Raw genomic sequence first — 26,828 nt, 5'->3', positions numbered from 1 at the left:
CACTTATACAATTATATGCTATCTTACTTTCAGGAGCAGACGGAGCCGCTGGTATGTATCATCATCCGTCCATTCCAATTTCTTCCAGTTTCCACTGTATCGGTTATGCTTGCAAATAAACATTTAACTTTTCTGTGGTTAAAGAAACTACTTGCAATTATATTTCTACATCTTTGATATTATAACAAACCTTTTCAAACATGGTGTAAAAATCATCTCTTTAATTCCTTAGATAACATTTTAGGATAATTGTTCAATTTAAAAACCACATACAAACATTTGTTAATTGAAGTCATAATATATTTTCGTGGATATTTAAAATAATGATTTAAATATAAAGAAAACGACGAACATTGTACACATTAGACCCTTTAACATGTTTAACACATACCAATGTCAGGTTCTTGGAAATAAAATTTCTTTTAGAAGTATAATAATGCTATGCTTATATCATCTCTGACTTGCAGGAACACCAGGACCTCAAGGACCCAAAGGAGACGCGGGTATGTTTCAACGTATAAAAAATGTATTCTAGTTACAATTTATCGTATTTGTCCACTGCGGATTCGTCGTTTTTTCAAGGGTACACTCTTTCGATAATTGAAGTGTTTTAGTATTTACAGACAATAACTGTTTAGTGTCTTTAAATATCAGCTGTATTTTGTACGAGGAAACAAGGTGTATGCGAGCTTTTAGCGAGCTATTACACCTATTTCGAGCCGAGTACAAATACAGCTGATATTTAAAGACACCAAACAGTTATTGTCTTTATCCTGCAATTATTTCTGTATATTATTTGTTTTGAAAGACACAAAACGCATGTTTTGCATTTATTTTCAATTTGAAATCCCTTGAGGCCCATGTAGTAATACGATACAGTAATCACACATTCAGCTGAGGACGGTTCGCAAAATAAGAATATCGAATGGTCAACAATATTACATCGCTCAAGGTGAATAATAATCTATTTTAACGTAACAACTAATTTCAACAGTAAAAACAAATAACAAAACATTGTCCAATTTGAAACAGGAGTGTGCGAGTTGTCCTACGCTTCATAATCGACATTCTCCTAAACATGCATGCTAAAATTGACATGGTTAATTTTTGTTACACAATCATACGCATTCAAGGTTTGAAATGATAGTTGTCATCGTAGAGAAGACTGCTGTTAATGTGTGTATGTTATCAGAAAATGTGTGTGATTATTATTGTCAAAAAGAAATTTTTCAAACAAACAGAACGTATAAAAGTAATCGTTAATTCGCAACTTATACGTTATTAAAATGCGAGTTGCAATACACATTCTGAGGTCACGCAGTTTTAGGCAAAACTCAGTCCGGCAGTGGGCGGAGCTATAAAGCGATATCTGTATAGTATAAAGATACAGCATAGCGATATATGAAGAACTGTATCTGTATAGTAGAGCACCCAATTGCAGGATAAAAGTGAATATCTAATGTTTTGTGTTTGCCAACGTTCATATACAAAATAAAAAAAGTTAATTTCTTTGAGCAATAAAATCTGTAATTTTGAGATTAAAGAAAAATATGATACACATATAACTTTTAGGTGGTTGAACAAATCACTTTCAATTTTATTTTAACATTGTTATTATTACAAACGTTTTTAAACGTTGCTTACAAATCATCTTTTTGATTTCTTTGATAACGTTTTGGACTTTTTGTTCAATTTTCAAGCCACATACAAACTTTTGTAAATTGAAGTCTTATTTTATTTTTGTGGATTTTTAATTTCTTGAGTTTGCCAACTTTTGTATACCAGGTTGACAAATGTGAATTTCTTTGACCAATAAAATCCGTTGTCCACACCTTCCCACGCAATCAGCAATACCATTCCTACGAATACAAAGGAATAAAAAGAAGACAGTTATCTGAAATTTTGAGAGAAAAGAACAATATGATACCAGTCTAACCATAATAACAAAAAAAAAAGATATTTTTTTATATTATTGAACTTATGCTATCCTATTTTCTCTAACTTTTAGGATCAAACGGAGCCGATGGTATGTATCAACTTTCGTGTTTATGCCAACTGCACCCTGTTTGCACAGTATCCGTTATGCTTGCAAATACACATTTAAGTTTAATGAGATTAAACAAAATACTTGCAATTATATGTAAACATTCTAATCATTACAAACCCTTTGAATAATTGCTGACAAATCATCCGTTTAATTCCATATTTGGATAGCTGTTTACGTATTTGCATATCGCATATAAATGTTTTTATAGAAATATAAAGTAAACGACGAACTTGGTACACATTAAAACACTTTAACTCATACCAATGTCGGGTTCTTGAAAATAAAATTTCTTTTAAAAGTACAATAATGATGACCTTTAATTATCTCTGACTTTCAGGAACACCAGGACCTCAAGGACCCAAAGGAGAAACTGGTATGTTTCAACGTGTAAATAAAATGCATTCTGGTTACAATTTATCGTATTTGCTCACAAGACACAAATAATAAATATCAAAAGAAATACGTTTCATCAAAATTTTAATCAAACTATTCATTTACTTTTTAAAAAAAAAAGAATTTATCCATTAAAAGTGATAGTTTGAACAAATCCCCTAATAGCACTGTAGTTTGTTGAATTTGCAAACAACGCACACTGCGTATTCGTCTGATTTTAAAGGGTACACTCTTTTGATAATAGAAGTCTTATTGTATGTTAGTGGATATTTAATTTCGTGGTTTTACCAACGTTCTTATGCAACCTTTAACAATGAGTATTCCTTTGAACTATAAAATTCGTTGTTCACGTTTTCCCACAAAATCAGCCATGCATCCTTACAAATACAAATGAATCAACAGAAGATAGTTATCTGAAATGTTGAGATTAAAGAAAAATATAATACCTGTCAAAGCACACTAACAACTAAAAGTCATGTATTTTTAAAACAGATAATGTTGATGTATTGTACTTATACTAGCATATCTTATCTTACTTTCAGGCGCAGACGGACAAAACGGAGCCAATGGTATGCATTCTTAAAAATACACATATAACTTTCATGTGGTTAAACAAATCACTTGCAATTATATTTTAACATTGTTTTTATTACAAACATTTTTTAACGTTGCTTACAAATCATTTTTTTGATTTCTTTGATAACGTTTTGGACTTTTTGTTCAATTTTCAAGCCACATACAAACTTTTGTAAATTGAAGTCTTATTTTATTTTTGTGGATTTTTAATTTCTTGAGTTTGCCAACTTTTGTATACCAGGTTGACAAATGTGAATTTCTTTGACCAATAAAATCCGTTGTCCACACCTTCCCACGCAATCAGCAATACCATTCCTACGAATACAAAGGAATAAAAAGAAGACAGTTATCTGAAATTTTGAGAGAAAAGAACAATATGATACTAGTCTAACCATAATAACAAAAAAAAAGATATTTTTTTATATTATTGAACTTATGCTATCCTATTTTCTCTAACTTTTAGGATCAAACGGAGCCGATGGTATGTATCAACTTTCGTGTTTATGCCAACTGCACCCTGTTTGCACAGTATCCGTTATGCTTGCAAATACACATTTAAGTTTAATGAGATTAAACAAAATACTTGCAATTATATGTAAACATTCTAATCATTACAAACCCTTTGAATAATTGCTGACAAATCATCCGTTTAATTCCATATTTGGATAGCTGTTTACGTATTTGCATATCGCATATAAATGTTTTTATAGAAATATAAAGTAAACGACGAACTTGGTACACATTAAAACACTTTAACTCATACCAATGTCGGGTTCTTGAAAATAAAATTTCTTTTAAAAGTACAATAATGATGACCTTTAATTATCTCTGACTTTCAGGAACACCAGGACCTCAAGGACCCAAAGGAGAAACTGGTATGTATCAACGTGTAAATAAAATGCATTCTGGTTACAATTTATCGTATTTGCTCACAAGACACAAATAATAAATATCAAAAGAAATACGTTTCATCAAAATTTTAATCAAACTATTCATTTACTTTTTAAAAAAAAAAGAATTTATCCATTAAAAGTGATAGTTTGAACAAATCCCCTAATAGCACTGTAGTTTGTCTGTTGAATTTGCAAACAACGCACACTGCGTATTCGTCTGATTTTAAAGGGTACACTCTTTTGATAATAGAAGTCTTATTGTATGTTAGTGGATATTTAATTTCGTGGTTTTACCAACGTTCTTATGCAACCTTTAACAATGAGTATTCCTTTGAACTATAAAATTCGTTGTTCACGTTTTCCCACAAAATCAGCCATGCATCCTTACAAATACAAATGAATCAACAGAAGATAGTTATCTGAAATGTTGAGATTAAAGAAAAATATAATACCTGTCAAAGCACACTAACAACTAAAAGTCATGTATTTTTAAAACAGATAATGTTGATGTATTGTACTTATACTAGCATATCTTATCTTACTTTCAGGCGCAGACGGACAAAACGGAGCCAATGGTATGCATTCTTAAAAATACACATATAACTTTCATGTGGTTAAACAAATCACTTGCAATTATATTTTAACATTGTTTTTATTACAAACATTTTTTAACGTTGCTTACAAATCATTTTTTTGATTTCTTTGATAACGTTTTGGACTTTTTGTTCAATTTTCAAGCCACATACAAACTTTTGTAAATTGAAGTCTTATTTTATTTTTGTGGATTTTTAATTTCTTGAGTTTGCCAACTTTTGTATACCAGGTTGACAAATGTGAATTTCTTTGACCAATAAAATCCGTTGTCCACACCTTCCCACGCAATCAGCAATACCATTCCTACGAATACAAAGGAATAAAAAGAAGACAGTTATCTGAAATTTTGAGAGAAAAGAACAATATGATACCAGTCTAACCATAATAACAAAAAAAAAAGATATTTTTTTATATTATTGAACTTATGCTATCCTATTTTCTCTAACTTTTAGGATCAAACGGAGCCGATGGTATGTATCAACTTTCGTGTTTATGCCAACTGCACCCTGTTTGCACAGTATCCGTTATGCTTGCAAATACACATTTAAGTTTAATGAGATTAAACAAAATACTTGCAATTATATGTAAACATTCTAATCATTACAAACCCTTTGAATAATTGCTGACAAATCATCCGTTTAATTCCATATTTGGATAGCTGTTTACGTATTTGCATATCGCATATAAATGTTTTTATAGAAATATAAAGTAAACGACGAACTTGGTACACATTAAAACACTTTAACTCATACCAATGTCGGGTTCTTGAAAATAAAATTTCTTTTAAAAGTACAATAATGATGACCTTTAATTATCTCTGACTTTCAGGAACACCAGGACCTCAAGGACCCAAAGGAGAAACTGGTATGTATCAACGTGTAAATAAAATGCATTCTGGTTACAATTTATCGTATTTGCTCACAAGACACAAATAATAAATATCAAAAGAAATACGTTTCATCAAAATTTTAATCAAACTATTCATTTACTTTTTAAAAAAAAAAGAATTTATCCATTAAAAGTGATAGTTTGAACAAATCCCCTAATAGCACTGTAGTTTGTCTGTTGAATTTGCAAACAACGCACACTGCGTATTCGTCTGATTTTAAAGGGTACACTCTTTTGATAATAGAAGTCTTATTGTATGTTAGTGGATATTTAATTTCGTGGTTTTACCAACGTTCTTATGCAACCTTTAACAATGAGTATTCCTTTGAACTATAAAATTCGTTGTTCACGTTTTCCCACAAAATCAGCCATGCATCCTTACAAATACAAATGAATCAACAGAAGATAGTTATCTGAAATGTTGAGATTAAAGAAAAATATAATACCTGTCAAAGCACACTAACAACTAAAAGTCATGTATTTTTAAAACAGATAATGTTGATGTATTGTACTTATACTAGCATATCTTATCTTACTTTCAGGCGCAGACGGACAAAACGGAGCCAATGGTATACATTCTTAAAAATACACATATAACTTTCATGTGGTTAAACAAATCACTTGCAATTATATTTTAACATTGTTTTTATTACAAACATTTTTTAACGTTGCTTACAAATCATTTTTTTGATTTCTTTGATAACGTTTTGGACTTTTTGTTCAATTTTCAAGCCACATACAAACTTTTGTAAATTGAAGTCTTATTTTATTTTTGTGGATTTTTAATTTCTTGAGTTTGCCAACTTTTGTATACCAGGTTGACAAATGTGAATTTCTTTGACCAATAAAATCCGTTGTCCACACCTTCCCACGCAATCAGCAATACCATTCCTACGAATACAAAGGAATAAAAAGAAGATAGTTATCTGAAATTTTGAGAGAAAAGAACAATATGATACCAGTCTAACCATAATAACAAATAAAAAGATTTTTTTTTTTATATTATTGAACTTATGCTATCCTATTTTCTCTAACTTTTAGGATCAAACGGAGCCGATGGTATGTATCAACTTTCGTGTTTATGCCAACTGCACCCTGTTTGCACAGTATCCGTTATGCTTGCAAATACACATTTAAGTTTAATGAGATTAAACAAAATACTTGCAATTATATGTAAACATTCTAATCATTACAAACCCTTTGAATAATTGCTGACAAATCATCCGTTTAATTCCATATTTTGATAGCTGTTTACGTATTTGCATATCGCATATAAATGTTTTTATAGAAATATAAAGTAGACGACGAACTTGGTACACATTAAAACACTTTAACTCATACCAATGTCGGGTTCTTGAAAATAAAATTTCTTTTAAAAGTACAATAATGATGACCTTTAATTATCTCTGACTTTCAGGAACACCAGGACCTCAAGGACCCAAAGGAGAAACTGGTATGTATCAACGTGTAAATAAAATGCATTCTGGTTACAATTTATCGTATTTGCTCACAAGACACAAATAATAAATATCAAAAGAAATACGTTTCATCAAAATTATAATCAAACTATTCATTTACTTTTTAAAAAAAAAGAATTTATCCATTAAAAGTGATAGTTTGAACAAATCCCCTAATAGCACTGTAGTTTGTTGAATTTGCAAACAACGCACACTGCGTATTCGTCTGATTTTAAAGGGTACACTCTTTTGATAATAGAAGTCTTATTGTATGTTAGTGGATATTTAATTTCGTGGTTTTACCAACGTTCTTATGCAACCTTTAACAATGAGTATTCCTTTGAACTATAAAATTCGTTGTTCACGTTTTCCCACAAAATCAGCCATGCATCCTTACAAATACAAATGAATCAACAGAAGATAGTTATCTGAAATGTTGAGATTAAAGAAAAATATAATACCTGTCAAAGCACACTAACAACTAAAAGTCATGTATTTTTAAAACAGATAATGTTGATGTATTGTACTTATACTAGCATATCTTATCTTACTTTCAGGCGCAGACGGACAAAACGGAGCCAATGGTATGCATTCTTAAAAATACACATATAACTTTCATGTGGTTAAACAAATCACTTGCAATTATATTTTAACATTGTTTTTATTACAAACATTTTTTAACGTTGCTTACAAATCATTTTTTTGATTTCTTTGATAACGTTTTGGACTTTTTGTTCCATTTTCAAGCCACATACAAACTTTTGTAAATTGAAGTCTTATTTTATTTTTGTGGATTTTTAATTTCTTGAGTTTGCCAACTTTTGTATACCATGTTGACAAATGTGGATTTCTTTGACCAATAAAATCCGTTGTCCACACCTTCCCACGCAATCAGCAATACCATTCCTACGAATACAAAGGAATAAAAAGAAGACAGTTATCTGAAATTTTGAGAGAAAAGAACAATATGATACCAGTCTAACCATAATAACAAAAAAAAAAGATATTTTTTTATATTATTGAACTTATGCTATCCTATTTTCTCTAACTTTTAGGATCAAACGGAGCCGATGGTATGTATCAACTTTCGTGTTTATGCCAACTGCACCCTGTTTGCACAGTATCCGTTATGCTTGCAAATACACATTTAAGTTTAATGAGATTAAACAAAATACTTGCAATTATATGTAAACATTCTAATCATTACAAACCCTTTGAATAATTGCTGACAAATCATCCGTTTAATTCCATATTTGGATAGCTGTTTACGTATTTGCATATCGCATATAAATGTTTTTATAGAAATATAAAGTAAACGACGAACTTGGTACACATTAAAACACTTTAACTCATACCAATGTCGGGTTCTTGAAAATAAAATTTCTTTTAAAAGTACAATAATGATGACCTTTAATTATCTCTGACTTTCAGGAACACCAGGACCTCAAGGACCCAAAGGAGAAACTGGTATGTATCAACGTGTAAATAAAATGCATTCTGGTTACAATTTATCGTATTTGCTCACAAGACACAAATAATAAATATCAAAAGAAATACGTTTCATCAAAATTTTAATCAAACTATTCATTTACTTTTGAAAAAAAAAAGAATTTATCCATTAAAAGTGATAGTTTGAACAAATCCCCTAATAGCACTGTAGTTTGTCTGTTGAATTTGCAAACAACGCACACTGCGTATTCGTCTGATTTTAAAGGGTACACTCTTTTGATAATAGAAGTCTTATTGTATGTTAGTGGATATTTAATTTCGTGGTTTTACCAACGTTCTTATGCAACCTTTAACAATGAGTATTCCTTTGAACTATAAAATTCGTTGTTCACGTTTTCCCACAAAATCAGCCATGCATCCTTACAAATACAAATGAATCAACAGAAGATAGTTATCTGAAATGTTGAGATTAAAGAAAAATATAATACCTGTCAAAGCACACTAACAACTAAAAGTCATGTATTTTTAAAACAGATAATGTTGATGTATTGTACTTATACTAGCATATCTTATCTTACTTTCAGGCGCAGACGGACAAAACGGAGCCAATGGTATGCATTCTTAAAAATACACATATAACTTTCATGTGGTTAAACAAATCACTTGCAATTATATTTTAACATTGTTTTTATTACAAACATTTTTTAACGTTGCTTACAAATCATTTTTTTGATTTCTTTGATAACGTTTTGGACTTTTTGTTCAATTTTCAAGCCACATACAAACTTTTGTAAATTGAAGTCTTATTTTATTTTTGTGGATTTTTAATTTCTTGAGTTTGCCAACTTTTGTATACCAGGTTGACAAATGTGAATTTCTTTGACCAATAAAATCCGTTGTCCACACCTTCCCACGCAATCAGCAATACCATTCCTACGAATACAAAGGAATAAAAAGAAGACAGTTATCTGAAATTTTGAGAGAAAAGAACAATATGATACCAGTCTAACCATAATAACAAAAAAAAAAGATATTTTTTTATATTATTGAACTTATGCTATCCTATTTTCTCTAACTTTTAGGATCAAACGGAGCCGATGGTATGTATCAACTTTCGTGTTTATGCCAACTGCACCCTGTTTGCACAGTATCCGTTATGCTTGCAAATACACATTTAAGTTTAATGAGATTAAACAAAATACTTGCAATTATATGTAAACATTCTAATCATTACAAACCCTTTGAATAATTGCTGACAAATCATCCGTTTAATTCCATATTTGGATAGCTGTTTACGTATTTGCATATCGCATATAAATGTTTTTATAGAAATATAAAGTAAACGACGAACTTGGTACACATTAAAACACTTTAACTCATACCAATGTCGGGTTCTTGAAAATAAAATTTCTTTTAAAAGTACAATAATGATGACCTTTAATTATCTCTGACTTTCAGGAACACCAGGACCTCAAGGACCCAAAGGAGAAACTGGTATGTATCAACGTGTAAATAAAATGCATTCTGGTTACAATTTATCGTATTTGCTCACAAGACACAAATAATAAATATCAAAAGAAATACGTTTCATCAAAATTTTAATCAAACTATTCATTTACTTTTTAAAAAAAAAAGAATTTATCCATTAAAAGTGATAGTTTGAACAAATCCCCTAATAGCACTGTAGTTTGTCTGTTGAATTTGCAAACAACGCACACTGCGTATTCGTCTGATTTTAAAGGGTACACTCTTTTGATAATAGAAGTCTTATTGTATGTTAGTGGATATTTAATTTCGTGGTTTTACCAACGTTCTTATGCAACCTTTAACAATGAGTATTCCTTTGAACTATAAAATTCGTTGTTCACGTTTTCCCACAAAATCAGCCATGCATCCTTACAAATACAAATGAATCAACAGAAGATAGTTATCTGAAATGTTGAGATTAAAGAAAAATATAATACCTGTCAAAGCACACTAACAACTAAAAGTCATGTATTTTTAAAACAGATAATGTTGATGTATTGTACTTATACTAGCATATCTTATCTTACTTTCAGGCGCAGACGGACAAAACGGAGCCAATGGTATGCATTCTTAAAAATACACATATAACTTTCATGTGGTTAAACAAATCACTTGCAATTATATTTTAACATTGTTTTTATTACAAACATTTTTTAACGTTGCTTACAAATCATTTTTTTGATTTCTTTGATAACGTTTTGGACTTTTTGTTCAATTTTCAAGCCACATACAAACTTTTGTAAATTGAAGTCTTATTTTATTTTTGTGGATTTTTAATTTCTTGAGTTTGCCAACTTTTGTATACCAGGTTGACAAATGTGAATTTCTTTGACCAATAAAATCCGTTGTCCACACCTTCCCACGCAATCAGCAATACCATTCCTACGAATACAAAGGAATAAAAAGAAGACAGTTATCTGAAATTTTGAGAGAAAAGAACAATATGATACCAGTCTAACCATAATAACAAAAAAAAAAGATATTTTTTTATATTATTGAACTTATGCTATCCTATTTTCTCTAACTTTTAGGATCAAACGGAGCCGATGGTATGTATCAACTTTCGTGTTTATGCCAACTGCACCCTGTTTGCACAGTATCCGTTATGCTTGCAAATACACATTTAAGTTTAATGAGATTAAACAAAATACTTGCAATTATATGTAAACATTCTAATCATTACAAACCCTTTGAATAATTGCTGACAAATCATCCGTTTAATTCCATATTTGGATAGCTGTTTACGTATTTGCATATCGCATATAAATGTTTTTATAGAAATATAAAGTAAACGACGAACTTGGTACACATTAAAACACTTTAACTCATACCAATGTCGGGTTCTTGAAAATAAAATTTCTTTTAAAAGTACAATAATGATGACCTTTAATTATCTCTGACTTTCAGGAACACCAGGACCTCAAGGACCCAAAGGAGAAACTGGTATGTATCAACGTGTAAATAAAATGCATTCTGGTTACAATTTATCGTATTTGCTCACAAGACACAAATAATAAATATCAAAAGAAATACGTTTCATCAAAATTTTAATCAAACTATTCATTTACTTTTTAAAAAAAAAAGAATTTATCCATTAAAAGTGATAGTTTGAACAAATCCCCTAATAGCACTGTAGTTTGTCTGTTGAATTTGCAAACAACGCACACTGCGTATTCGTCTGATTTTAAAGGGTACACTCTTTTGATAATAGAAGTCTTATTGTATGTTAGTGGATATTTAATTTCGTGGTTTTACCAACGTTCTTATGCAACCTTTAACAATGAGTATTCCTTTGAACTATAAAATTCGTTGTTCACGTTTTCCCACAAAATCAGCCATGCATCCTTACAAATACAAATGAATCAACAGAAGATAGTTATCTGAAATGTTGAGATTAAAGAAAAATATAATACCTGTCAAAGCACACTAACAACTAAAAGTCATGTATTTTTAAAACAGATAATGTTGATGTATTGTACTTATACTAGCATATCTTATCTTACTTTCAGGCGCAGACGGACAAAACGGAGCCAATGGTATGCATTCTTAAAAATACACATATAACTTTCATGTGGTTAAACAAATCACTTGCAATTATATTTTAACATTGTTTTTATTACAAACATTTTTTAACGTTGCTTACAAATCATTTTTTTGATTTCTTTGATAACGTTTTGGACTTTTTGTTCAATTTTCAAGCCACATACAAACTTTTGTAAATTGAAGTCTTATTTTATTTTTGTGGATTTTTAATTTCTTGAGTTTGCCAACTTTTGTATACCAGGTTGACAAATGTGAATTTCTTTGACCAATAAAATCCGTTGTCCACACCTTCCCACGCAATCAGCAATACCATTCCTACGAATACAAAGGAATAAAAAGAAGACAGTTATCTGAAATTTTGAGAGAAAAGAACAATATGATAGCAGTCTAACCATAATAACCAAAAAAAAAGATATTTTTTTATATTATTGAACTTATGCTATCCTATTTTCTCTAACTTTTAGGATCAAACGGAGCCGATGGTATGTATCAACTTTCGTGTTTATGCCAACTGCACCCTGTTTGCACAGTATCCGTTATGCTTGCAAATACACATTTAAGTTTAATGAGATTAAACAAAATACTTGCAATTATATGTAAACATTCTAATCATTACAAACCCTTTGAATAATTGCTGACAAATCATCCGTTTAATTCCATATTTGGATAGCTGTTTACGTATTTGCATATCGCATATAAATGTTTTTATAGAAATATAAAGTAAACGACGAACTTGGTACACATTAAAACACTTTAACTCATACCAATGTCGGGTTCTTGAAAATAAAATTTCTTTTAAAAGTACAATAATGATGACCTTTAATTATCTCTGACTTTCAGGAACACCAGGACCTCAAGGACCCAAAGGAGAAACTGGTATGTATCAACGTGTAAATAAAATGCATTCTGGTTACAATTTATCGTATTTGCTCACAAGACACAAATAATAAATATCAAAAGAAATACGTTTCATCAAAATTTTAATCAAACTATTCATTTACTTTTTAAAAAAAAAAGAATTTATCCATTAAAAGTGATAGTTTGAACAAATCCCCTAATAGCACTGTAGTTTGTCTGTTGAATTTGCAAACAACGCACACTGCGTATTCGTCTGATTTTAAAGGGTACACTCTTTTGATAATAGAAGTCTTATTGTATGTTAGTGGATATTTAATTTCGTGGTTTTACCAACGTTCTTATGCAACCTTTAACAATGAGTATTCCTTTGAACTATAAAATTCGTTGTTCACGTTTTCCCACAAAATCAGCCATGCATCCTTACAAATACAAATGAATCAACAGAAGATAGTTATCTGAAATGTTGAGATTAAAGAAAAATATAATACCTGTCAAAGCACACTAACAACTAAAAGTCATGTATTTTTAAAACAGATAATGTTGATGTATTGTACTTATACTAGCATATCTTATCTTACTTTCAGGCGCAGACGGACAAAACGGAGCCAATGGTATACATTCTTAAAAATACACATATAACTTTCATGTGGTTAAACAAATCACTTGCAATTATATTTTAACATTGTTTTTATTACAAACATTTTTTAACGTTGCTTACAAATCATTTTTTTGATTTCTTTGATAACGTTTTGGACTTTTTGTTAAATTTTCAAGCCACATACAAACTTTTGTAAATTGAAGTCTTATTTTATTTTTGTGGATTTTTAATTTCTTGAGTTTGCCAACTTTTGTATACCAGGTTGACAAATGTGAATTTCTTTGACCAATAAAATCCGTTGTCCACACCTTCCCACGCAATCAGCAATACCATTCCTACGAATACAAAGGAATAAAAAGAAGATAGTTATCTGAAATTTTGAGAGAAAAGAACAATATGATACCAGTCTAACCATAATAACAAATAAAAAGATATTTTTTTTTATATTATTGAACTTATGCTATCCTATTTTCTCTAACTTTTAGGATCAAACGGAGCCGATGGTATGTATCAACTTTCGTGTTTATGCCAACTGCACCCTGTTTGCACAGTATCCGTTATGCTTGCAAATACACATTTAAGTTTAATGAGATTAAACAAAATACTTGCAATTATATGTAAACATTCTAATCATTACAAACCCTTTGAATAATTGCTGACAAATCATCCGTTTAATTCCATATTTTGATAGCTGTTTACGTATTTGCATATCGCATATAAATGTTTTTATAGAAATATAAAGTAGACGACGAACTTGGTACACATTAAAACACTTTAACTCATACCAATGTCGGGTTCTTGAAAATAAAATTTCTTTTAAAAGTACAATAATGATGACCTTTAATTATCTCTGACTTTCAGGAACACCAGGACCTCAAGGACCCAAAGGAGAAACTGGTATGTATCAACGTGTAAATAAAATGCATTCTGGTTACAATTTATCGTATTTGCTCACAAGACACAAATAATAAATATCAAAAGAAATACGTTTCATCAAAATTATAATCAAACTATTCATTTACTTTTTAAAAAAAAAGAATTTATCCATTAAAAGTGATAGTTTGAACAAATCCCCTAATAGCACTGTAGTTTGTTGAATTTGCAAACAACGCACACTGCGTATTCGTCTGATTTTAAAGGGTACACTCTTTTGATAATAGAAGTCTTATTGTATGTTAGTGGATATTTAATTTCGTGGTTTTACCAACGTTCTTATGCAACCTTTAACAATGAGTATTCCTTTGAACTATAAAATTCGTTGTTCACGTTTTCCCACAAAATCAGCCATGCATCCTTACAAATACAAATGAATCAACAGAAGATAGTTATCTGAAATGTTGAGATTAAAGAAAAATATAATACCTGTCAAAGCACACTAACAACTAAAAGTCATGTATTTTTAAAACAGATAATGTTGATGTATTGTACTTATACTAGCATATCTTATCTTACTTTCAGGCGCAGACGGACAAAACGGAGCCAATGGTATGCATTCTTAAAAATACACATATAACTTTCATGTGGTTAAACAAATCACTTGCAATTATATTTTAACATTGTTTTTATTACAAACATTTTTTAACGTTGCTTACAAATCATTTTTTTGATTTCTTTGATAACGTTTTGGACTTTTTGTTCCATTTTCAAGCCACATACAAACTTTTGTAAATTGAAGTCTTATTTTATTTTTGTGGATTTTTAATTTCTTGAGTTTGCCAACTTTTGTATACCATGTTGACAAATGTGGATTTCTTTGACCAATAAAATCCGTTGTCCACACCTTCCCACGCAATCAGCAATACCATTCCTACGAATACAAAGGAATAAAAAGAAGACAGTTATCTGAAATTTTGAGAGAAAAGAACAATATGATACCAGTCTAACCATAATAACAAAAAAAAAAGATATTTTTTTATATTATTGAACTTATGCTATCCTATTTTCTCTAACTTTTAGGATCAAACGGAGCCGATGGTATGTATCAACTTTCGTGTTTATGCCAACTGCACCCTGTTTGCACAGTATCCGTTATGCTTGCAAATACACATTTAAGTTTAATGAGATTAAACAAAATACTTGCAATTATATGTAAACATTCTAATCATTACAAACCCTTTGAATAATTGCTGACAAATCATCCGTTTAATTCCATATTTGGATAGCTGTTTACGTATTTGCATATCGCATATAAATGTTTTTATAGAAATATAAAGTAAACGACGAACTTGGTACACATTAAAACACTTTAACTCATACCAATGTCGGGTTCTTGAAAATAAAATTTCTTTTAAAAGTACAATAATGATGACCTTTAATTATCTCTGACTTTCAGGAACACCAGGACCTCAAGGACCCAAAGGAGAAACTGGTATGTATCAACGTGTAAATAAAATGCATTCTGGTTACAATTTATCGTATTTGCTCACAAGACACAAATAATAAATATCAAAAGAAATACGTTTCATCAAAATTTTAATCAAACTATTCATTTACTTTTTAAAAAAAAAAGAATTTATCCATTAAAAGTGATAGTTTGAACAAATCCCCTAATAGCACTGTAGTTTGTCTGTTGAATTTGCAAACAACGCACACTGCGTATTCGTCTGATTTTAAAGGGTACACTCTTTTGATAATAGAAGTCTTATTGTATGTTAGTGGATATTTAATTTCGTGGTTTTACCAACGTTCTTATGCAACCTTTAACAATGAGTATTCCTTTGAACTATAAAATTCGTTGTTCACGTTTTCCCACAAAATCAGCCATGCATCCTTACAAATACAAATGAATCAACAGAAGATAGTTATCTGAAATGTTGAGATTAAAGAAAAATATAATACCTGTCAAAGCACACTAACAACTAAAAGTCATGTATTTTTAAAACAGATAATGTTGATGTATTGTACTTATACTAGCATATCTTATCTTACTTTCAGGCGCAGACGGACAAAACGGAGCCAATGGTATGCATTCTTAAAAATACACATATAACTTTCATGTGGTTAAACAAATCACTTGCAATTATATTTTAACATTGTTTTTATTACAAACATTTTTTAACGTTGCTTACAAATCATTTTTTTGATTTCTTTGATAACGTTTTGGACTTTTTGTTCAATTTTCAAGCCACATACAAACTTTTGTAAATTGAAGTCTTATTTTATTTTTGTGGATTTTTAATTTCTTGAGTTTGCCAACTTTTGTATACCAGGTTGACAAATGTGAATTTCTTTGACCAATAAAATCCGTTGTCCACACCTTCCCACGCAATCAGCAATACCATTCCTACGAATACAAAGGAATAAAAAGAAGACAGTTATCTGAAATTTTGAGAGAAAAGAACAATATGATAGCAGTCTAACCATAATAACAAAAAAAAAAGATATTTTTTTATATTATTGAACTTATGCTATCCTATTTTCTCTAACTTTTAGGATCAAACGGAGCCGATGGTATGTATCAACTTTCGTGTTTATGCCAACTGCACCCTGTTTGCACAGTATCCGTTATGCTTGCAAATACACATTTAAGTTTAATGAGATTAAACAAAATACTTGCAATTATATGTAAACATTCTAATCATTACAAACCCTTTGAATAATTGCTGACAAATCATCCGTTTAATTCCATATTTGGATAGCTGTTTACGTATTTGCATATCGCATATAAATGTTTTTATAGAAATATAAAGTAAACGACGAACTTGGTACACATTAAAACACTTTAACTCATACCAATGTCGGGTTCTTGAAAATAAAATTTCTTTTAAAAGTACAATAATGATGACCTTTAATTATCTCTGACTTTCAGGAACACCAGGACCTCAAGGACCCAAAGGAGAAACTGGTATGTATCAACGTGTAAATAAAATGCATTCTGGTTACAATTTATCGTATTTGCTCACAAGACACAAATAATAAATATCAAAAGAAATACGTTTCATCAAAATTTTAATCAAACTATTCATTTACTTTTTAAAAAAAAAAGAATTTATCCATTAAAAGTGATAGTTTGAACAAATCCCCTAATAGCACTGTAGTTTGTCTGTTGAATTTGCAAACAACGCACACTGCGTATTCGTCTGATTTTAAAGGGTACACTCTTTTGATAATAGAAGTCTTATTGTATGTTAGTGGATATTTAATTTCGTGGTTTTACCAACGTTCTTATGCAACCTTTAACAATGAGTATTCCTTTGAACTATAAAATTCGTTGTTCACGTTTTCCCACAAAATCAGCCATGCATCCTTACAAATACAAATGAATCAACAGAAGATAGTTATCTGAAATGTTGAGATTAAAGAAAAATATAATACCTGTCAAAGCACACTAACAACTAAAAGTCATGTATTTTTAAAACAGATAATGTTGATGTATTGTACTTATACTAGCATATCTTATCTTACTTTCAGGCGCAGACGGACAAAACGGAGCCAATGGTATGCATTCTTAAAAATACACATATAACTTTCATGTGGTTAAACAAATCACTTGCAATTATATTTTAACATTGTTTTTATTACAAACATTTTTTAACGTTGCTTACAAATCATTTTTTTGATTTCTTTGATAACGTTTTGGACTTTTTGTTCAATTTTCAAGCCACATACAAACTTTTGTAAATTGAAGTCTTATTTTATTTTTGTGGATTTTTAATTTCTTGAGTTTGCCAACTTTTGTATACCAGGTTGACAAATGTGAATTTCTTTGACCAATAAAATCCGTTGTCCACACCTTCCCACGCAATCAGCAATACCATTCCTACGAATACAAAGGAATAAAAAGAAGACAGTTATCTGAAATTTTGAGAGAAAAGAACAATATGATAGCAGTCTAACCATAATAACAAAAAAAAAAGATATTTTTTTATATTATTGAACTTATGCTATCCTATTTTCTCTAACTTTTAGGATCAAACGGAGCCGATGGTATGTATCAACTTTCGTGTTTATGCCAACTGCACCCTGTTTGCACAGTATCCGTTATGCTTGCAAATACACATTTAAGTTTAATGAGATTAAACAAAATACTTGCAATTATATGTAAACATTCTAATCATTACAAACCCTTTGAATAATTGCTGACAAATCATCCGTTTAATTCCATATTTGGATAGCTGTTTACGTATTTGCATATCGCATATAAATGTTTTTATAGAAATATAAAGTAAACGACGAACTTGGTACACATTAAAACACTTTAACTCATACCAATGTCGGGTTCTTGAAAATAAAATTTCTTTTAAAAGTACAATAATGATGACCTTTAATTATCTCTGACTTTCAGGAACACCAGGACCTCAAGGACCCAAAGGAGAAACTGGTATGTATCAACGTGTAAATAAAATGCATTCTGGTTACAATTTATCGTATTTGCTCACAAGACACAAATAATAAATATCAAAAGAAATACGTTTCATCAAAATTTTAATCAAACTATTCATTTACTTTAAAAAAAAAAAAGAATTTATCCATTAAAAGTGATAGTTTGAACAAATCCCCTAATAGCACTGTAGTTTGTCTGTTGAATTTGCAAACAACGCACACTGCGTATTCGTCTGATTTTAAAGGGTACACTCTTTTGATAATAGAAGTCTTATTGTATGTTAGTGGATATTTAATTTCGTGGTTTTACCAACGTTCTTATGCAACCTTTAACAATGAGTATTCCTTTGAACTATAAAATTCGTTGTTCACGTTTTCCCACAAAATCAGCCATGCATCCTTACAAATACAAATGAATCAACAGAAGATAGTTATCTGAAATGTTGAGATTAAAGAAAAATATAATACCTGTCAAAGCACACTAACAACTAAAAGTCATGTATTTTTAAAACAGATAATGTTGATGTATTGTACTTATACTAGCATATCTTATCTTACTTTCAGGCGCAGACGGACAAAACGGAGCCAATGGTATACATTCTTAAAAATACACACATAACTTTCATGTGGTTAAACAAATCACTTGCAATTATATTTTAACATTGTTTTTATTACAAACATTTTTTAACGTTGCTTACAAATCATTTTTTTGATTTCTTTGATAACGTTTTGGACTTTTTGTTCAATTTTCAAGCCACATACAAACTTTTGTAAATTGAAGTCTTATTTTATTTTTGTGGATTTTTAATTTCTTGAGTTTGCCAACTTTTGTATACCAGGTTGACAAATGTGAATTTCTTTGACCAATAAAATCCGTTGTCCACACCTTCCCACGCAATCAGCAATACCATTCCTACGAATACAAAGGAATAAAAAGAAGATAGTTATCTGAAATTTTGAGAGAAAAGAACAATATGATACCAGTCTAACCATAATAACAAATAAAAAGATATTTTTTTTATATTATTGAACTTATGCTATCCTATTTTCTCTAACTTTTAGGATCAAACGGAGCCGATGGTATGTATCAACTTTCGTGTTTATGCCAACTGCACCCTGTTTGCACAGTATCCGTTATGCTTGCAAATACACATTTAAGTTTAATGAGATTAAACAAAATACTTGCAATTTTATGTAAACATTCTAATCATTACAAACCCTTTGAATAATTGCTGACAAATCATCCGTTTAATTCCATATTTTGATAGCTGTTTACGTATTTGCATATCGCATATAAATGTTTTTATAGAAATATAAAGTAGACGACGAACTTGGTACACATTAAAACACTTTAACTCATACCAATGTCGGGTTCTTGAAAATAAAATTTCTTTTAAAAGTACAATAATGATGACCTTTAATTATCTCTGACTTTCAGGAACACCAGGACCTCAAGGACCCAAAGGAGAAACTGGTATGTATCAACGTGTAAATAAAATGCATTCTGGTTACAATTTATCGTATTTGCTCACAAGACACAAATAATAAATATCAAAAGAAATACGTTTCATCAAAATTATAATCAAACTATTCATTTACTTTTAAAAAAAAAAAGAATTTATCCATTAAAAGTGATAGTTTGAACAAATCCCCTAATAGCACTGTAGTTTGTTGAATTTGCAAACAACGCACACTGCGTATTCGTCTGATTTTAAAGGGTACACTCTTTTGATAATAGAAGTCTTATTGTATGTTAGTGGATATTTAATTTCGTGGTTTTACCAACGTTCTTATGCAACCTTTAACAATGAGTATTCCTTTGAACTATAAAATTCGTTGTTCACGTTTTCCCACAAAATCAGCCATGCATCCTTACAAATACAAATGAATCAACAGAAGATAGTTATCTGAAATGTTGAGATTAAAGAAAAATATAATACCTGTCAAAGCACACTAACAACTAAAAGTCATGTATTTTTAAAACAGATAATGTTGATGTATTGTACTTATACTAGCATATCTTATCTTACTTTCAGGCGCAGACGGACAAAACGGAGCCAATGGTATGCATTCTTAAAAATACACATATAACTTTCATGTGGTTAAACAAATCACTTGCAATTATATTTTAACATTGTTTTTATTACAAACATTTTTTAACGTTGCTTACAAATCATTTTTTTGATTTCTTTGATAACGTTTTGGACTTTTTGTTCAATTTTCAAGCCACATACAAACTTTTGTAAATTGAAGTCTTATTTTATTTTTGTGGATTTTTAATTTCTTGAGTTTGCCAACTTTTGTATACCAGGTTGACAAATGTGAATTTCTTTGACCAATAAAATCCGTTGTCCACACCTTCCCACGCAATCAGCAATACCATTCCTACGAATACAAAGGAATAAAAAGAAGACAGTTATCTGAAATTTTGAGAGAAAAGAACAATATGATAGCAGTCTAACCATAATAACAAAAAAAAAAGATATTTTTTTATATTATTGAACTTATGCTATCCTATTTTCTCTAACTTTTAGGATCAAACGGAGCCGATGGTATGTATCAACTTTCGTGTTTATGCCAACTGCACCCTGTTTGCACAGTATCCGTTATGCTTGCAAATACACATTTAAGTTTAATGAGATTAAACAAAATACTTGCAATTATATGTAAACATTCTAATCATTACAAACCCTTTGAATAATTGCTGACAAATCATCCGTTTAATTCCATATTTGGATAGCTGTTTACGTATTTGCATATCGCATATAAATGTTTTTATAGAAATATAAAGTAAACGACGAACTTGGTACACATTAAAACACTTTAACTCATACCAATGTCGGGTTCTTGAAAATAAAATTTCTTTTAAAAGTACAATAATGATGACCTTTAATTATCTCTGACTTTCAGGAACACCAGGACCTCAAGGACCCAAAGGAGAAACTGGTATGTATCAACGTGTAAATAAAATGCATTCTGGTTACAATTTATCGTATTTGCTCACAAGACACAAATAATAAATATAAAAAGAAATACGTTTCATCAAAATTTTAATCAAACTATTCATTTACTTTTTAAAAAAAAAAGAATTTATCCATTAAAAGTGATAGTTTGAACAAATCCCCTAATAGCACTGTAGTTTGTCTGTTGAATTTGCAAACAACGCACACTGCGTATTCGTCTGATTTTAAAGGGTACACTCTTTTGATAATAGAAGTCTTATTGTATGTTAGTGGATATTTAATTTCGTGGTTTTACCAACGTTCTTATGCAACCTTTAACAATGAGTATTCCTTTGAACTATAAAATTCGTTGTTCACGTTTTCCCACAAAATCAGCCATGCATCCTTACAAATACAAATGAATCAACAGAAGATAGTTATCTGAAATGTTGAGATTAAAGAAAAATATAATACCTGTCAAAGCACACTAACAACTAAAAGTCATGTATTTTTAAAACAGATAATGTTGATGTATTGTACTTATACTAGCATATCTTATCTTACTTTCAGGCGCAGACGGACAAAACGGAGCCAATGGTATGCATTCTTAAAAATACACATATAACTTTCATGTTGTTAAACAAATCACTTGCAATTATATTTTAACATTGTTTTTATTACAAACATTTTTTAACGTTGCTTACAAATCATTTTTTTGATTTCTTTGATAACGTTTTGGACTTTTTGTTCAATTTTCAAGCCACATACAAACTTTTGTAAATTGAAGTCTTATTTTATTTTTGTGGATTTTTAATTTCTTGAGTTTGCCAACTTTTGTATACCAGGTTGACAAATGTGAATTTCTTTGACCAATAAAATCCGTTGTCCACACCTTCCCACGCAATCAGCAATACCATTCCTACGAATACAAAGGAATAAAAAGAAGACAGTTATCTGAAATTTTGAGAGAAAAGAACAATATGATACCAGTCTAACCATAATAACAAAAAAAAAAGATATTTTTTTATATTATTGAACTTATGCTATCCTATTTTCTCTAACTTTTAGGATCAAACGGAGCCGATGGTATGTATCAACTTTCGTGTTTATGCCAACTGCACCCTGTTTGCACAGTATCCGTTATGCTTGCAAATACACATTTAAGTTTAATGAGATTAAACAAAATACTTGCAATTATATGTAAACATTCTAATCATTACAAACCCTTTGAATAATTGCTGACAAATCATCCGTTTAATTCCATATTTGGATAGCTGTTTACGTATTTGCATATCGCATATAAATGTTTTTATAGAAATATAAAGTAAACGACGAACTTGGTACACATTAAAACACTTTAACTCATACCAATGTCGGGTTCTTGAAAATAAAATTTCTTTTAAAAGTACAATAATGATGACCTTTAATTATCTCTGACTTTCAGGAACACCAGGACCTCAAGGACCCAAAGGAGAAACTGGTATGTATCAACGTGTAAATAAAATGCATTCTGGTTACAATTTATCGTATTTGCTCACAAGACACAAATAATAAATATCAAAAGAAATACGTTTCATCAAAATTTTAATCAAACTATTCATTTACTTTTTAAAAAAAAAAGAATTTATCCATTAAAAGTGATAGTTTGAACAAATCCCCTAATAGCACTGTAGTTTGTCTGTTGAATTTGCAAACAACGCACACTGCGTATTCGTCTGATTTTAAAGGGTACACTCTTTTGATAATAGAAGTCTTATTGTATGTTAGTGGATATTTAATTTCGTGGTTTTACCAACGTTCTTATGCAACCTTTAACAATGAGTATTCCTTTGAACTATAAAATTCGTTGTTCACGTTTTCCCACAAAATCAGCCATGCATCCTTACAAATACAAATGAATCAACAGAAGATAGTTATCTGAAATGTGGAGATTAAAGAAAAATATAATACCTGTCAAAGCACACTAACAACTAAAAGTCATGTATTTTTAAAACAGATAATGTTGATGTATTGTACTTATACTAGCATATCTTATCTTACTTTCAGGCGCAGACGGACAAAACGGAGCCAATGGTATACATTCTTAAAAATACACATATAACTTTCATGTGGTTAAACAAATCACTTGCAATTATATTTTAACATTGTTTTTATTACAAACATTTTTTAACGTTGCTTACAAATCATTTTTTTGATTTCTTTGATAACGTTTTGGACTTTTTGTTCAATTTTCAAGCCACATACAAACTTTTGTAAATTGAAGTCTTATTTTATTTTTGTGGATTTTTAATTTCTTGAGTTTGCCAACTTTTGTATACCAGGTTGACAAATGTGAATTTCTTTGACCAATAAAATCCGTTGTCCACACCTTCCCACGCAATCAGCAATACCATTCCTACGAATACAAAGGAATAAAAAGAAGATAGTTATCTGAAATTTTGAGAGAAAAGAACAATATGATACCAGTCTAACCATAATAACAAATAAAAAGATATTTTTTTTATATAATGGAACTTATGCTATCCTATTTTCTCTAACTTTTAGGATCAAACGGAGCCGATGGTATGTATCAACTTTCGTGTTTATGCCAACTGCACCCTGTTTGCACAGTATCCGTTATGCTTGCAAATACACATTTAAGTTTAATGAGATTAAACAAAATACTTGCAATTATATGTAAACATTCTAATCATTACAAACCCTTTGAATAATTGCTGACAAATCATCCGTTTAATTCCATATTTTGATAGCTGTTTACGTATTTGCATATCGCATATAAATGTTTTTATAGAAATATAAAGTAGACGACGAACTTGGTACACATTAAAACACTTTAACTCATACCAATGTCGGGTTCTTGAAAATAAAATTTCTTTTAAAAGTACAATAATGATGACCTTTAATTATCTCTGACTTTCAGGAACACCAGGACCTCAAGGACCCAAAGGAGAAACTGGTATGTATCAACGTGTAAATAAAATGCATTCTGGTTACAATTTATCGTATTTGCTCACAAGACACAAATAATAAATATCAAAAGAAATACGTTTCATCAAAATTTTAATCAAACTATTCATTTACTTTTAAAAAAAAAAGAATTTATCCATTAAAAGTGATAGTTTGAACAAATCCCCTAATAGCACTGTAGTTTGTCTGTTGAATTTGCAAACAACGCACACTGCGTATTCGTCTGATTTTAAAGGGTACACTCTTTTGATAATAGAAGTCTTATTGTATGTTAGTGGATATTTAATTTCGTGGTTTTACCAACGTTCTTATGCAACCTTTAACAATGAGTATTCCTTTGAACTATAAAATTCGTTGTTCACGTTTTCCCACAAAATCAGCCATGCATCCTTACAAATACAAATGAATCAACAGAAGATAGTTATCTGAAATGTTGAGATTAAAGAAAAATATAATACCTGTCAAAGCACACTAACAACTAAAAGTCATGTATTTTTAAAACAGATAATGTTGATGTATTGTACTTATACTAGCATATCTTATCTTACTTTCAGGCGCAGACGGACAAAACGGAGCCAATGGTATGCATTCTTAAAAATACACATATAACTTTCATGTGGTTAAACAAATCACTTGCAATTATATTTTAACATTGTTTTTATTACAAACATTTTTTAACGTTGCTTACAAATCATTTTTTTGATTTCTTTGATAACGTTTTGGACTTTTTGTTCAATTTTCAAGCCACATACAAACTTTTGTAAATTGAAGTCTTATTTTATTTTTGTGGATTTTTAATTTCTTGAGTTTGCCAACTTTTGTATACCAGGTTGACAAATGTGAATTTCTTTGACCAATAAAATCCGTTGTCCACACCTTCCCACGCAATCAGCAATACCATTCCTACGAATACAAAGGAATAAAAAGAAGATAGTTATCTGAAATTTTGAGAGAAAAGAACAATATGATACCAGTCTAACCATAATAACAAATAAAAAGATATTTTTTTATATTATTGAACTTATGCTATCCTATTTTCTCTAACTTTTAGGATCAAACGGAGCCGATGGTATGTATTAACTTTCGTGTTTATGCCAACTGCACCCTGTTTGCACAGTATCCGTTATGCTTGCAAATACACATTTAAGTTTAATGAGATTAAACAAAATACTTGCAATTATATGTAAACATTCTAATCATTACAAACCCTTTGAATAATTGCTGACAAATCATCCGTTTAATTCCATATTTTGATAGCTGTTTACGTATTTGCATATCGCATATAAATGTTTTTATAGAAATATAAAGTAGACGACGAACTTGGTACACATTAAAACACTTTAACTCATACCAATGTCGGGTTCTTGAAAATAAAATTTCTTTTAAAAGTACAATAATGATGACCTTTAATTATCTCTGACTTTCAGGAACACCAGGACCTCAAGGACCCAAAGGAGAAACTGGTATGTATCAACGTGTAAATAAAATGCATTCTGGTTACAATTTATCGTATTTGCTCACAAGACACAAATAATAAATATCAAAAGAAATACGTTTCATCAAAATTATAATCAAACTATTCATTTACTTTTTAAAAAAAAAAGAATTTATCCATTAAAAGTGATAGTTTGAACAAATCCCCTAATAGCACTGTAGTTTGTTGAATTTGCAAACAACGCACACTGCGTATTCGTCTGATTTTAAAGGGTACACTCTTTTGATAATAGAAGTCTTATTGTATGTTAGTGGATATTTAATTTCGTGGTTTTACCAACGTTCTTATGCAACCTTTAACAATGAGTATTCCTTTGAACTATAAAATTCGTTGTTCACGTTTTCCCACAAAATCAGCCATGCATCCTTACAAATACAAATGAATCAACAGAAGATAGTTATCTGAAATGTTGAGATTAAAGAAAAATATAATACCTGTCAAAGCACACTAACAACTAAAAGTCATGTATTTTTAAAACAGATAATGTTGATGTATTGTACTTATACTAGCATATCTTATCTTACTTTCAGGCGCAGACGGACAAAACGGAGCCAATGGTATGCATTCTTAAAAATACACATATAACTTTCATGTGGTTAAACAAATCACTTGCAATTATATTTTAACATTGTTTTTATTACAAACATTTTTTAACGTTGCTTACAAATCATTTTTTTGATTTCTTTGATAACGTTTTGGACTTTTTGTTCAATTTTCAAGCCACATACAAACTTTTGTAAATTGAAGTCTTATTTTATTTTTGTGGATTTTTAATTTCT

The 26,828-nt window shown here is 29.9% G+C and overlaps 1 protein-coding gene across 1 annotated transcript in view; it reads left to right on the top strand.

The window, feature by feature from the left end:
• The window catches only part of LOC134697750 (collagen alpha-1(I) chain-like), a 154,732-nt gene that overhangs the window by 36,030 nt on the left and 91,874 nt on the right, over nt 1–26,828 (top strand). Inside the window, exons 13-32 of the mRNA XM_063560036.1 lie at nt 34–51; nt 468–503; nt 2,009–2,026; nt 2,385–2,420; nt 3,480–3,497; nt 4,956–4,973; nt 6,433–6,450; nt 7,904–7,921; nt 9,380–9,397; nt 10,856–10,873; nt 12,332–12,349; nt 13,809–13,826; nt 15,280–15,297; nt 16,756–16,773; nt 18,232–18,249; nt 19,708–19,725; nt 21,180–21,197; nt 22,656–22,673; nt 24,132–24,149; nt 25,606–25,623. Coding sequence (XP_063416106.1) covers nt 34–51; nt 468–503; nt 2,009–2,026; nt 2,385–2,420; nt 3,480–3,497; nt 4,956–4,973; nt 6,433–6,450; nt 7,904–7,921; nt 9,380–9,397; nt 10,856–10,873; nt 12,332–12,349; nt 13,809–13,826; nt 15,280–15,297; nt 16,756–16,773; nt 18,232–18,249; nt 19,708–19,725; nt 21,180–21,197; nt 22,656–22,673; nt 24,132–24,149; nt 25,606–25,623 — 396 coding nt within the window. The remainder of the gene's footprint in view (nt 1–33; nt 52–467; nt 504–2,008; nt 2,027–2,384; nt 2,421–3,479; nt 3,498–4,955; nt 4,974–6,432; nt 6,451–7,903; nt 7,922–9,379; nt 9,398–10,855; nt 10,874–12,331; nt 12,350–13,808; nt 13,827–15,279; nt 15,298–16,755; nt 16,774–18,231; nt 18,250–19,707; nt 19,726–21,179; nt 21,198–22,655; nt 22,674–24,131; nt 24,150–25,605; nt 25,624–26,828) is intronic.

Source organism: Mytilus trossulus, chromosome 14 (assembly GCF_036588685.1).
Source record: "Mytilus trossulus isolate FHL-02 chromosome 14, PNRI_Mtr1.1.1.hap1, whole genome shotgun sequence".
In the NCBI taxonomy this organism is placed as follows: Eukaryota; Metazoa; Mollusca; class Bivalvia; order Mytilida; family Mytilidae; genus Mytilus; species Mytilus trossulus.
Note: the sequence above shows the minus strand (reverse complement) of the source record. Positions and strands in the feature narration are given on the sequence as shown.